This window comes from Thunnus maccoyii, chromosome 15 (genome assembly GCF_910596095.1).
Source record: "Thunnus maccoyii chromosome 15, fThuMac1.1, whole genome shotgun sequence".
Lineage (NCBI taxonomy): Eukaryota > Metazoa > Chordata > Actinopteri > Scombriformes > Scombridae > Thunnus > Thunnus maccoyii.
The window spans coordinates 30,825,969-30,837,897 of record NC_056547.1 but is presented as its reverse complement, the minus strand read 5'-3'; the positions used below and the strand labels follow the sequence as shown (position 1 = coordinate 30,837,897).

Here is an 11,929-nt window from a genome sequence, read left to right as displayed (position 1 = left end):
ATGAACTGAGAAATGCCTTTAAACCATTTTAGATTACATCCCTGTTCATATTGTGCGCCTATTAACAACATATGCCAAAAAAATCCATTTCTTTGTATTTTTGTATTAAAATCCAATCATGTTTTCGTCCTGTAAAACAAAATATGACATGCGCTTACATAGAACCAACCAATTTCAACCAATTATATCATGACATCCACCTATCAATTAATCTTGAACTTTTAGCAGCACAGAGCTAAGATTCATTATGACACGCTCACTTTTCAACGTTTAAATCAAATTACCCCCAACGTTACATCCTGCCTGTCTATCCTGTTTCACTTGGAGATTAGATACTCTTGAAACGCCGTTTCATCTGGAATAAGCTGGTTGAAGGCCTGCTGACAAGACTGTCCATTTAAAGCAACTCCCTTTCTCGGTTAGTTGGTGTAAGGGCCATGCAATTTCAGCAAATCCCTCCACAAAACATCTATAATAGGATACTGGCCCCACAAAACTTTTTACCTCTGTCTGGGTTTTAGGGACTAGCAATTCCTGAATACACTGTTTTTTAGTGGGGTCTACACCAACCCCTTCTGCTGAGATTACATGGCCCAGATATTGAACTTGGCTTGCAAACAGGTTGCACTTAGAGGGTTTAATTTTGAGATTTGCATGGCACACCTTGGAAAGAACCTCATCCAACCAAAGCAAATGCTCTTGAAAAGTGCACTCAAACACAATATCGTCTAAATAAAAAAAGGCATGTGGTCGACTGTAAATTAGCAAGGACAAGGTCCATCAATCTGTACTACTGAGGGAATTATATAATCCAAAACTGAGAACACTGAATAAAAACAGGGCTTGACAGGTGATAAAGGAAGTCTTATGCCAATTTTTTGGGTCACCTTCAACTTGCCAAAACCCACTGGCTTGATAAAGAGTGGAGAACCAACAAGCATTATTCAAACTGTCAAGGGCATCATCTATTCAAGGTAGAGGATATGCATCTTTCTGAGTCAGATCATTAACTTTGTGGTAATCCACACAAAACCAAAGGCTACCATCCTGTTTTCTAACAAGGACTACAGGAGCTGCCGAAGGACTACATGAGGGCTGGGTAATGTCGTTTTCCTGAATTTGCTTGATGTGGTCTGCTACCTTTTTGCAGATGGATAAGAATATGACGGGGAGGCAGTTTAACTGGCCTTGCATCACTAGTATTTATCTGATGCAAGTCAAGTGAGTCCTGCCTAAATCTGTATCACCTGTACTCAACAGGGAGATTTCGCTGCAAAAAATTCTGAGGACCCCATCCCTTTTTCCTTAAGCCCAAACTGTGCCAAAAGGGCATCTACAGACCAAGATGATACTAGTTTCCCCTCACCATCCCCCTCCAATTCAGGCCTGCCCTTTCCACTTCAATATCAGTAAATAGGGTCCCCACCCTCATCCCTTTCTTTAAAGAAACTGGCCTTTGTAACATTGATTACCTGTATGGATACTGCCTCATTTTCCACCTTGCAAACAACGTGGGCCACCAAAACATCACAGTGGCTGGATTAGGATGTAGCTGGCTCCAGAAAACCCTCAGCATGTTCACAAAACCCATTCTGAACCAGCCCTGAAATAATGGCCTCACTATGTGGGAGGAATCACTGTGTCAGACTGCATAGCAACAGTTTGGGGCAATATCAGAATCTTCAAGGGACTACCAACAGCAATACTGTCCTCAATACTCTACAGATTCTGTCCCCAAAGTTAATGACTGTGCCATATTTCAAGAGAAAATCAAAGCATAGCATATCTCAGCAAACCATATCTCTTGGGAGGGTATATCAGTGTCAAGGAACTCTGCCACTAGGGCTAATTGATCAAACTGGCATACTGTTTTCCATTGTCCAAACAAATGCTCAATGCATTCATCACTTTTCTGAGACTCCTCTAACTTTAGTGTCAGGTATAACTTTGTTCCAACATTCTAAGCAACCCTATCCCAGAGGCAAGATTTATAGAGGCCTCTAGCGTGAGGGGTTTTGCACTACGGAGGTTAATGCGAAAATCATTAGTTGTAAAATGAGTATTTATCCCTAGCCAGTAAATCTTGAGTATGACTGTCAGCAGAGGGATAGGCTCTAAAAACATTCCTACACAGGGAGTTGCCGATTTGCCAGCAATTTCTCATTATGCAGCCTTTGTCTTGATACAAAACTAGCCTGAGTCCAGTCTTTAATTAACATTTGTGTTATGATATATAAACCAACCATCCCTCAACACTATATAAGTAAAACTGAATTGAATTGAACACAGTTTAGACCTCATATGAAACATGGAAATGCCCCCCCCCCCCCCCCCCCCCCCCCCCCCCCCCCCAATATTTGTAATTGACTGGACATCTGATTCCCCCAGAAGCTGAAAGAAAGTTGATTTGTTCTCCTAAATATTCAGAATTAAACTGACTCCAAAAGGCACTGGATGTCTATCATTCACAGAAAACCTGTTGTGTCTTGTTTGTGTTCATGTTCAGCAACAGTGAAAAGCAGCCGTCCTGTAGGTCCTGTGGGCTGCCACTGCTTCAGCCTGAATGTTTTGAGCATAGCCCAGCATATTTCTGTTCCTCAAAACTGGTATTTTAATGTAACAGAACGTAATGTGGAGCAGTGGAGGTAACGCTGCCCATAACAACGCATACAGGCCGTGGATGTATTATAAGATCTGTAAAATTATTTTTATAGTGAGTGGAGCAACTATAAATTGGGAATGATGTGCACATTTACGCACAATGCACAACAGTGACAACTTCATCAACACCAGATCGGTCAGGTTCTGATGGTAATTAATGTTCTGTGTTCTGCTACACATCTATACAGGGCTGTTGTTAGACACAGATTCTAGCTTTATACAGTGGAATTGTTTTTAATGAAGCAGCCTTATGGATAAATTCTGTGTTATTTGAGCTGTAAACTAAATTATATGACTGTACTGTGATGAAACATCATTGCTGGTGTTAATTAACAACAGTTACATTGACACCAAATTTATAAAAATTAGCATTTCATGGGTTTAAAATCAGCCCGGAAAAGGCACGACCAATGCTGATGTAGAGTTCACCGAGTTCTCTACGTCATTAAATTTATATGGTTGAACGATAACACCCACCTCCACCAGCACTGTGCCGTAAATCTAATGCCCTAAATGTCTAAATCCTGACTGAAAATATTCAAATATATGAAGATTTGAATATTTTCAGGCAGGATTTAGAGTGCATCATAGCACAGAGACAGCACTGGTGAAGGTCACAAACAGTGGTCGCATTAGAGTTTCTCATTGTCCGTCATTTTGACGGACAGGGTCGTAAAAATTCCGTCATCATCTATTATTACCCGTCATTTTAATTTTAATTTTCTATGATAATAACACATAGGCCTATTTAATAGCTTTTGTTTTCACTCATTCATTTTCATTTTTAATCATTAATATATAGAACAAGCTTACACAGTATGCATTTATTTATTTATGGAGAGCAAAGATGAACAGACACTGAAGTGCGGTCACTTCTCATGTTAACACCACATTTTTTTCCCGCAGTGACAGCGGGGCCGCTAAAAACACAGTGGCCATTGAGCCTTAAAAGGCAAATATGAACAATGCAAATTTACAACGTTAGACCCTTGCTATTAAAATATGAACAAACGACTTACAAGAATTTAACTGACTTAAACTAAATTGACCTGCTGTAGACTAGCCTGAACTCAAACCTTCCTCCTGGTCCACATGGACTTAAACTGGGTCCTCGCTCGTGCGTAATCAAACACATCAAGGGACATCGCTGCAGCGGCGATTGTCATTAGATTTTGCGTTTGCTGCGACACTGGAGACTGGAATTACCAGCACCACTTCAACCAAATTTTTAATTTCTCCCAGGGAAGTGATCAGAAGTTGGCAAGACTCTATGAATGTGGGACTTCCCGATCCAGCTAGCACTCGCTTCACCGGGAGGAAATCCTGCAGCATGCGCTCTTTGTGCACCAGTGGTGCAGCTGCACCTCTTTGTGACCCGTAGTGGTCACAGACGCGCTCCAAAGCATCCAGTCTTTGGCTCTTCAACGCGCTGTCAGCACCCGGATAACGAGAAGCGTTGAGTATGGTGTCGGGGTCAGCGGTGATGCCAAGATGCTCTGAAGGGAATCTTTTTTTGATCGATTTAGTTACTTCCGCGATGTACTCTGTGCGCAAAATTGAAAGGGTCTGCGCGCCTGCCTGTGTGAGTGTGATGCCACTGAATCTTCCGTCTTGTAAAGCCTCATTGAATTTCGTCTCCACCTCACCTGGCCCATTCATCAAGTCCTCTTGGCTAGCTAGGGTCAAGTTCACAAGAGGTTGGATGGAGGACATATTAACATTAGTTCCTAGCAATGGCTAAAGCCAGCGAGACAACGAGGTCGTGCACGTAAGGCCAAAGACGAGACAAGACTAGATAATAGCTAATTAATATGCACACTCGCCACCAACTGGACAGGGGTGTGAATTACTTAAAGTTATGGTTTATCTCAGTGTAATCTGTCAAAATGACGGACGACATTCAGATTTTTCCGTCATTGTTAAAAAAAATTCAGTCAATGACGGAAAATATTCGGTAAAGGCGACCTCTGGTCACAAATGACCCCCTGACTGCATCAGACAAAGGACTTGTCTCTGTACTTGTCTTGTTAGATCTTAGTGCCGCATTTGACACAATTGATCATCAAATCCTATTACAGAGACTAGAACATTTAATTAGCATTAAAGGAACTGCATTAAGCTGGTTTAAGTCCTATTTATCAGATCGATTTCAGTTTGTACATGTTAATGATGAATCCTCCATGAAAGCAAAAGTTAGACACGGAGTTCCACAAGGTTCTGCTCTTGGACCAATACTATTCACCTTGTATATGCTTCCTTTAGTTAATATTATTTGGAAACACTCCATAAATTTTCATTGCTATGCAGATGATACCCAAATATATTTATCAATGAAGCCTGATGAAACCAATCAGCTAACTAGACTCCAAGCATGCCTTAAGGACATAAAGACCTGGATGACCTGCAATTTTCTGCTACTAAACTCAGACAAAACTGAAGTTATTGTGTTTGGCCCTAAACACCTTAGAAACACATTATCTAATGATTTAGCTAATCTAGATGGCATTACCCTGGCCTCCAGCACCACCGTAAGGAATCTGGGGGTTCTTTTTGATCAGGATATGTCCTTTAACTCCCACATAAAACAAGTTTCAAGGACTGCCTTTTTTCACTTACATAATATTGCAAAAATCAGGCACATCCTGTCTCAACAAGATGCAGAAAAAATAGTCCATGCATTTGTTACTTCTAGGTTGGATTATTGCAATTCCTTATTATCAGGCTGCCCTAACAAGTCTCTAAAGACTCTCCAGCTGATCCAGAATGCAGCTGCACATGTACTGATTAAAACTAGAAAAAGAGATCACATTCCCCCATCTTAGCTTTGCTGCATTGGCTTCCAGTAAAATCAAGAATTGAATTTAAAATCCTTCTCCTCACATACAAAGCCCTTAACGGTCAGGCACTATTATATCTTACAAGAGCTCATAGTACCCTATTTCCCCACTAGAGCACTGTGCTCCCAGAATGCAGGGTTACTGGTGGTTCCTACAGTCGCCAAAAGTAGAATGGGAGGCAGAGCCTTCAGCTATCAGGCTCCTCTCTTGAGGAACCATCTTCCAGATTTGGTCTGGGGGGCAGACACCGTCTCTATGTTTAAGAGTAGGCTTAAAACTTTCCTTTTTGATAAAGCTTATAGTTAGGGCCGACCAAGCTCGCCTTGGACCAGCCCTTAGTTGTGCTGCTATAAGACTAGACTGCCGGGGGACATCCATCGATGCACTGAACTCCTCTCCTCTTCTCCGTCTGTATGTTTTCTTTTACCATTAATGCATGTCACTAACTTGACTTCTTCCTCTGAGTTCTTTGTGCTTTCTCATCTGCAGGAAACCCAATAGGCCATGCTGACATGTTGACGTCCTTCTTCTGTCCGTCACCAGTTGTTCCTGCTGTGGTTGCTGTTTGTTGCTGCTAGTCTTGTATCTGTTGTTGTTGTTGTTGTTGTTGTTGCTGTTCTGCTTCTCTGTGCCCCCCCCCCAGCAGCGAACAGCAGCTAACAGCAGCACTGGCCTGCTGGAGGAAATCTGTCCATCTGCAACTGTCCGCAGGAGAAAGAGCTGCTGGCAGGCACAAAAACAACAGAAATCCTCCTTGCCAGGGCTGTGCAGACACCTTTAGAGGGGCAGGTGCTCAAAATTAAAAAGGGGCACATGGAGCAAGACTTTTAAAAACCATACACCGACATCACTTACAGCATAACCTGTTGAATTATAGCAACCCTTATTCAAACAGAATATAACATGGAATCTTACAACAAATCGCATCATATTATATCATTGTTCCCCACCTGATGTAATGGGAGTGGGGGACAATGACAGTGATTATGACTATGATTCTCTCTCTATTGTGTCCATGTGTGTTCTGTTGGCAGAAATATGTTCTTTAAGTAAACAAGCCAGACTTAATTTTAGAATCAATTTAAAGTCTCAGCAGTCTTATTCAGCAGCGCAAAAATCACACTCAACTGTCTCATCTCAACTATCAAATAGCATCTCAAATGTTCCTGACTGTGTAACTCCAACATGAAAATATTTGAAATTATTACCTGTCATTATAACAGCAATAATTCACATTCACAAAACATTAAAACATTTAAACATTCACTTATCCGTGTACATCTCTCACAAAAAAGTTTACATAATTTCAAGACAAAAACAAGGGCAGAAACATTCATAAACTGAATGTGACGACACATCAAACTGTACAGCAAACAGAGCTGTCAGTGTTATTTACCTCTGTCACTTCTTATAGCCACATGAACTGTAGCTGTTATGCAGATCAGCCATAGTACTAAAAACAATAGTGATACATTTCTACCTCATAATCATCACTTCATAGTATGTTGAGCATCACCAGTGTGACCTAAGGCACACATGTTCTACCTGATGGGGCACATAGTACAGTTGCTGTTGAGGAGGTTGCTGGGGAGGTCATAGGGTGCTTTTCATTACGCCAACATCACCTCGCTTCCCTCACTCCCATCTCTTCACGAGGACGGAGGAACTTAATTCACCAAACGGGACGTCCTCGCCCTACAGTCTATGGTCCTTGCTCACTCCAGCATCATTTTGAGGAGACACAACTATTCATGACGCACTTCACCCTAAATGTCAAATATGTAGAAGTCAGCTCTAAATGTGTAGAACTTATTAAGTAACAGTTTAAATTCTAAAGTTTAAACTTAAAATTCATTCATACAATTAATTAATACTTTACACTGTTACTTAATAATTTATACATATTGATAGCTGGAAGGAAAACAGCTGATAACTGCTCCAATGTGTATCATTTGATTATAGATCTATAGCAGCGTCTGGCTGTCACAGAATAAGACCCAAATAGACAATTTAAACACGTTAATTACTGAACGAACAGAACCGACATAAAGGAACAATAAAAACAGCTTTAGCCTGCAGAATATGTCTAAATAAAATGTTGCTTATTTAGTTTGTGAAAATCTGACGTGATGATTTTATAGGAGACGCAGCTGTGCAGCGTCATATTTTCCCGAAGGAGCTGAGACGCACTGAAACACAGAAGAAGAAAGGAGAAGCCTTTTGGCTCATGAAGAAAAAAAAACATCTTTTGATTCAAAAGGAAGTCAGCGTGATGTGTCTTCTGTCTGCTGTACCATTTCCTTGCATTTCTACAGTATTAATAATGTAGAACACAGAACATAAAGAAAATAGCAATAAGAGTCTTCTGAATAGAAAGGTTTTTAAGCCTGTTTTAAAGGAGTCTAGGGTATATTCTGCCCTCTGATGGTTAGAAAGGCTCTTCCAAAAGCATGGTGCAGCAGAAGAGAAGGCTCTATCCCCCATGGCTTAGTACTGGGGGCCCCATGATGTACAGCTTAGTAGTGGGGGCCCGGAGGACCAAGCTGCTGGCAGATCTGAGGGTGTGGGTGGAGGTCTGGGTATCATCATTTCCTTTAGGTAGGGAGGTGCATGTCCGTTGATGGATTTTTATGTGAGTAGTGGGACTTAGTAGTCAACCCTGAAGCAGACAGGGAACCAGTGCAATGGAAACAGAATTGGTGTTATGTGTTGGTGTTTTTGCACTTTCATCAGGATCCTGGCAGAACTGTACTGAATGTACTGGAACTTCTAGATTCTCCTGCCAGGGATAAGGGCATGGGAAAGTTCCTATGCATCTGAAAGGTTTAGAGAGTTTACAGATGTTTTTGAGATGGTAGAAAGAGGTTTTACACAGATGTCTTATATAGTCATCAAAAGTCAGGTGAGGGTCAAACTAATACCCATATTAGTGACTGAGGAGCAAAGGGGGACATAAGATTATTCACAAATGCTATCCAGTTAAGTATTACATGACCGAAGTTATATTTGATATTGATGTAAAATGTTCATTTTGCAAAGCTCAGTCTGAAACTTGATCTGTTCTCACACTTGAATATTTTGGCTTGCTGGCTTCATTATTGCTAATATATGTTATGATTTTTATGTTGGGAACCAATGTGTAAAGTGTAAGTGTAAACCAAAGATGTTTTGTAAATAAAGGAGCTCAGAAACGTTGATTTAGAAGTTCATTTATTTCAGTGATGCTCACAGACTGACCATTCACAGTTTGACAAACCTCCACTAACTACAGCTGTGCTCGCCGACAAACATAACACACTTCTACCATCAGCACAGCCTCATCCAGACAGTGACAGAATATTATACTGCAGTTGAACATAGTTAAAGACCACATCACTGAAATATCATGTTTAGACAGATAATGCCCTAAAATACAAATGAACTAATCATCTTTGATTCATTGTGATATCTAAAGGAATGATGCTAAAAATAAAAATCTGACATGACAAGCAACACTAGTCACCAGACTGACACTGACAAAACCTTATGACACTGTCACATTATTTACTATGTACAATTAGCACATATACAGTTTAGCTGTATACAGATATATAATGCAACTAAATTTGCAACATATGATATAACTGCTCAATGTCAGAGTATCAGGACCACTGCTGGGAAAAAATCAGATTTTGAGGATGAAGTTATAGTATTTTAAGAAAAAAGTTGTTGCAATAATAAATTCATATTTACGCAAAAAAGTCATGAGAATATAGTCACAGTATTTCAAGAAAAAAGTTGTTATATTGCTGAACACACCAGATGTCATGTGTTGTGATTAAATTGGGTAGATTACATTTCATGTGCATGTTTGATCTTTTCCTGACTGTCCATGTATGCTGCTGCTCTCACTTTGATGAAACTAAATATTTTTTCTCATATTATGACTTTTTTGTTGAAATAGTAAATATTTGTTAGAAAATTACTTTGTTATCTTTGCTCTTTACTGTGTGAGAGCTGTGAATGTTATCTTCGCTCTTTATTATTTAGGCCTATTTATTATTTTGCCATTTTTTGGAATCTAACTACTTCTGTACAATTTGTCATACAAACTTTGTTTATACGTCAAAACGTACATCTCCATGAGGAGATGTATGCTATTACTCTTCTTATTGTAACATGTTTAAGTGATTTTATATAATTTTTTAAAGTATTAAAATTTATAATGGAAAGTCTATGGGAGCAATGTTTGAAAGTTCATATCTCAAAAACTAAAAGTGCTGAAGTGTTCGAACTTCATGGACAGGTGTCCCATGTGGAAATGCTTAACATATTAAAAAAAAAAAACGGGAGCAACAGCGCCACTATGTGGTCAATTATTATACGTTTTGGCCAATAACTCACGAACTGTGAGAACTATCCAAACAATATTTGTATTTTGTATTTGTTGCTTTTTTCTCAAAACATTACATTATTTTCAAGATCTCAAATTTTTTTCCTAACAGTGGCCTTAATACTCTATATTATGTCATATTTTAAGCTACAATGCTCAGAGTGCTGCAGACCTACACAAGAGGATTAAAATTGTATCAAAGAAGAATATCTGACTTGGACATTTTTCTCCAGTATTTTGAGTTTTTTCTCAACAGTGTGTGTCGTTATTCTCATAATTTGGACTTTTGGAGAATTTTGACAGTTTTACAATTCTGATTTTACTTCCAAGAGTTCTGACATCATTCTCAGAATTTTGAGATTGATCCAGATCTTATTCTTCCATGTGGCCCCAGTCCTCTTCTGTAATGACCTGCTTGTGTCAGATCATCTCTTATATTCAGTGCGTCACTAACTGATTTCATTAGTTTCTCAGAATGCAGAGGGAATTTGTATGCATGAGGAAGCTCAAGTAGCTCACAATCTTTAAACCATGTTCCATGGAAGGTCGACAGTCTGCAGGTTTTTCCATTTTTACCAAACTACACCAGGTGATGTCAGAGGAGGAATGATTCAGTGAAACCACTGGCTGTACTCCCTCCAGGTCATGTTTGGAATAGGATGTTACCACACTACATGATCCATGGTTCCATGGTTCCATGCTACATGTAGTGTGTGCAGATCCTCTTCTGGATCTTGCTCCTCTGTGACATGCAGTTGTAGAGGATTAGGAGTCTTCTATGGAGAAAGCTCGGTGTGTGTTGGGGAATCGCTGGGAGTTGTAGTCTGGATCGTCTCTCACACGCTCTTTGATGTCACTCTTTACCTGGCAGGAGGAGAGAGAGAGAGAGAACAAACACAAGACCTAAGTAAAATACTTTCCATTATTTCAAACTTAGCACAGGAATAACATCAGTTCAGATTTACACATAACTAAATTAAAACCGGTTGAACCACAGAAGACTAGCTCTAACATAGAGATGAATTGTTACTAAATATTTAAAGCTAATAACTGCAGGTGGAACTGTTGTGTAAGCTAGCTGAATGAACCTAACAAAGCTAACCTTAGTGTGCCAATAACTGAGCCATTTAGAAGAATAAAAGAAGGTAATATGGAATATGGTCAACATATCTGACCTAACACTTTACATTTCACAGAAAAATACACCCTGATGAAGGCAAGTGTTGCTGGAGTTCTCATCTCTACAGAAAAAATACACTAAACCTCAAATTACTAAACCAATAACATTAGACTAAACGACCAAATAACATTGTTGGCTTATCATAATCAGATATTTCCCTCTCACTGTAAACTGCACCAATACTACTAATTCTAAAACACAGATTTCTCCTGGTATGCAGATAGAAATAAAACAAAGACACAGCTATATTCACAAAGGATTGGCAGTTAAGTTAACTGGAAGTTATGTTGCAGCTCATCATGCTCATGGATGTACTATAGGAACAGGAAACTGGACTTAAAGACAGTGCCTATTCAGTCAAATGAAAATTGCTTGCCTGATGTATAAGCCAAAAAAGTTTTCTCGCTTCTGGGTTTGCTTCCGCGCTGTGCGGCCCACTAAATATGTGCAGTAGTAGAACCAGAAAAACATAACATTTGATCATTACATTTGAGGGTAGTTTGGCATTTAGGCACTAAAATGTATGAAACATAATTACATAAATAAACACTGCATAAACAGATTTATTCAATTTAGTCAATTTAAAGGTTCTTTCTGGTGATTTAGTTTTGAACTTTCATAATGTTGAGGGTGACAGATTGAAAAAAGAATGCAAGAAATAAAAGATACGCTTAAGAAAATACGCTTAATCCATAATTTCCCACAATGCAGCTGGATAAAATCTTTATTTAGACCTACCTCCCTGGTAAATGCCCACACCTTTCAAACTCCTCATACCTAGTTTGTAACACAGGTTTCCTGTTCTTAATTTGTAGTCTTCAAGCCCGAGCGACATAATGGTGACATCATCAGGGTTATTTTCCCAGATGACACTTTTCA

The 11,929-nt window shown here is 39.4% G+C and overlaps 1 protein-coding gene and 1 long non-coding RNA gene across 2 annotated transcripts in view; one reads left to right on the top strand and one right to left on the bottom strand.

The window, feature by feature from the left end:
- Positions 1–5,869: 5,869 nt before the first annotated feature.
- On the top strand, positions 5,870–6,578 carry LOC121913333. Its single transcript, XR_006100301.1, has 2 exons — positions 5,870–5,909; positions 5,988–6,578. It is a non-coding gene; the product is annotated as an uncharacterized LOC121913333 (long non-coding RNA).
- Positions 6,579–8,691: 2,113 nt separating this feature from the next.
- bag6l (BCL2 associated athanogene 6, like) overlaps positions 8,692–11,929 on the bottom strand; it is a 40,674-nt gene continuing 37,436 nt past the window's right edge. The window contains exon 25 of the mRNA XM_042434777.1: positions 8,692–10,734. Coding sequence (XP_042290711.1) covers positions 10,636–10,734 — 99 coding nt within the window. The 3' untranslated portion in view covers positions 8,692–10,635. The remainder of the gene's footprint in view (positions 10,735–11,929) is intronic.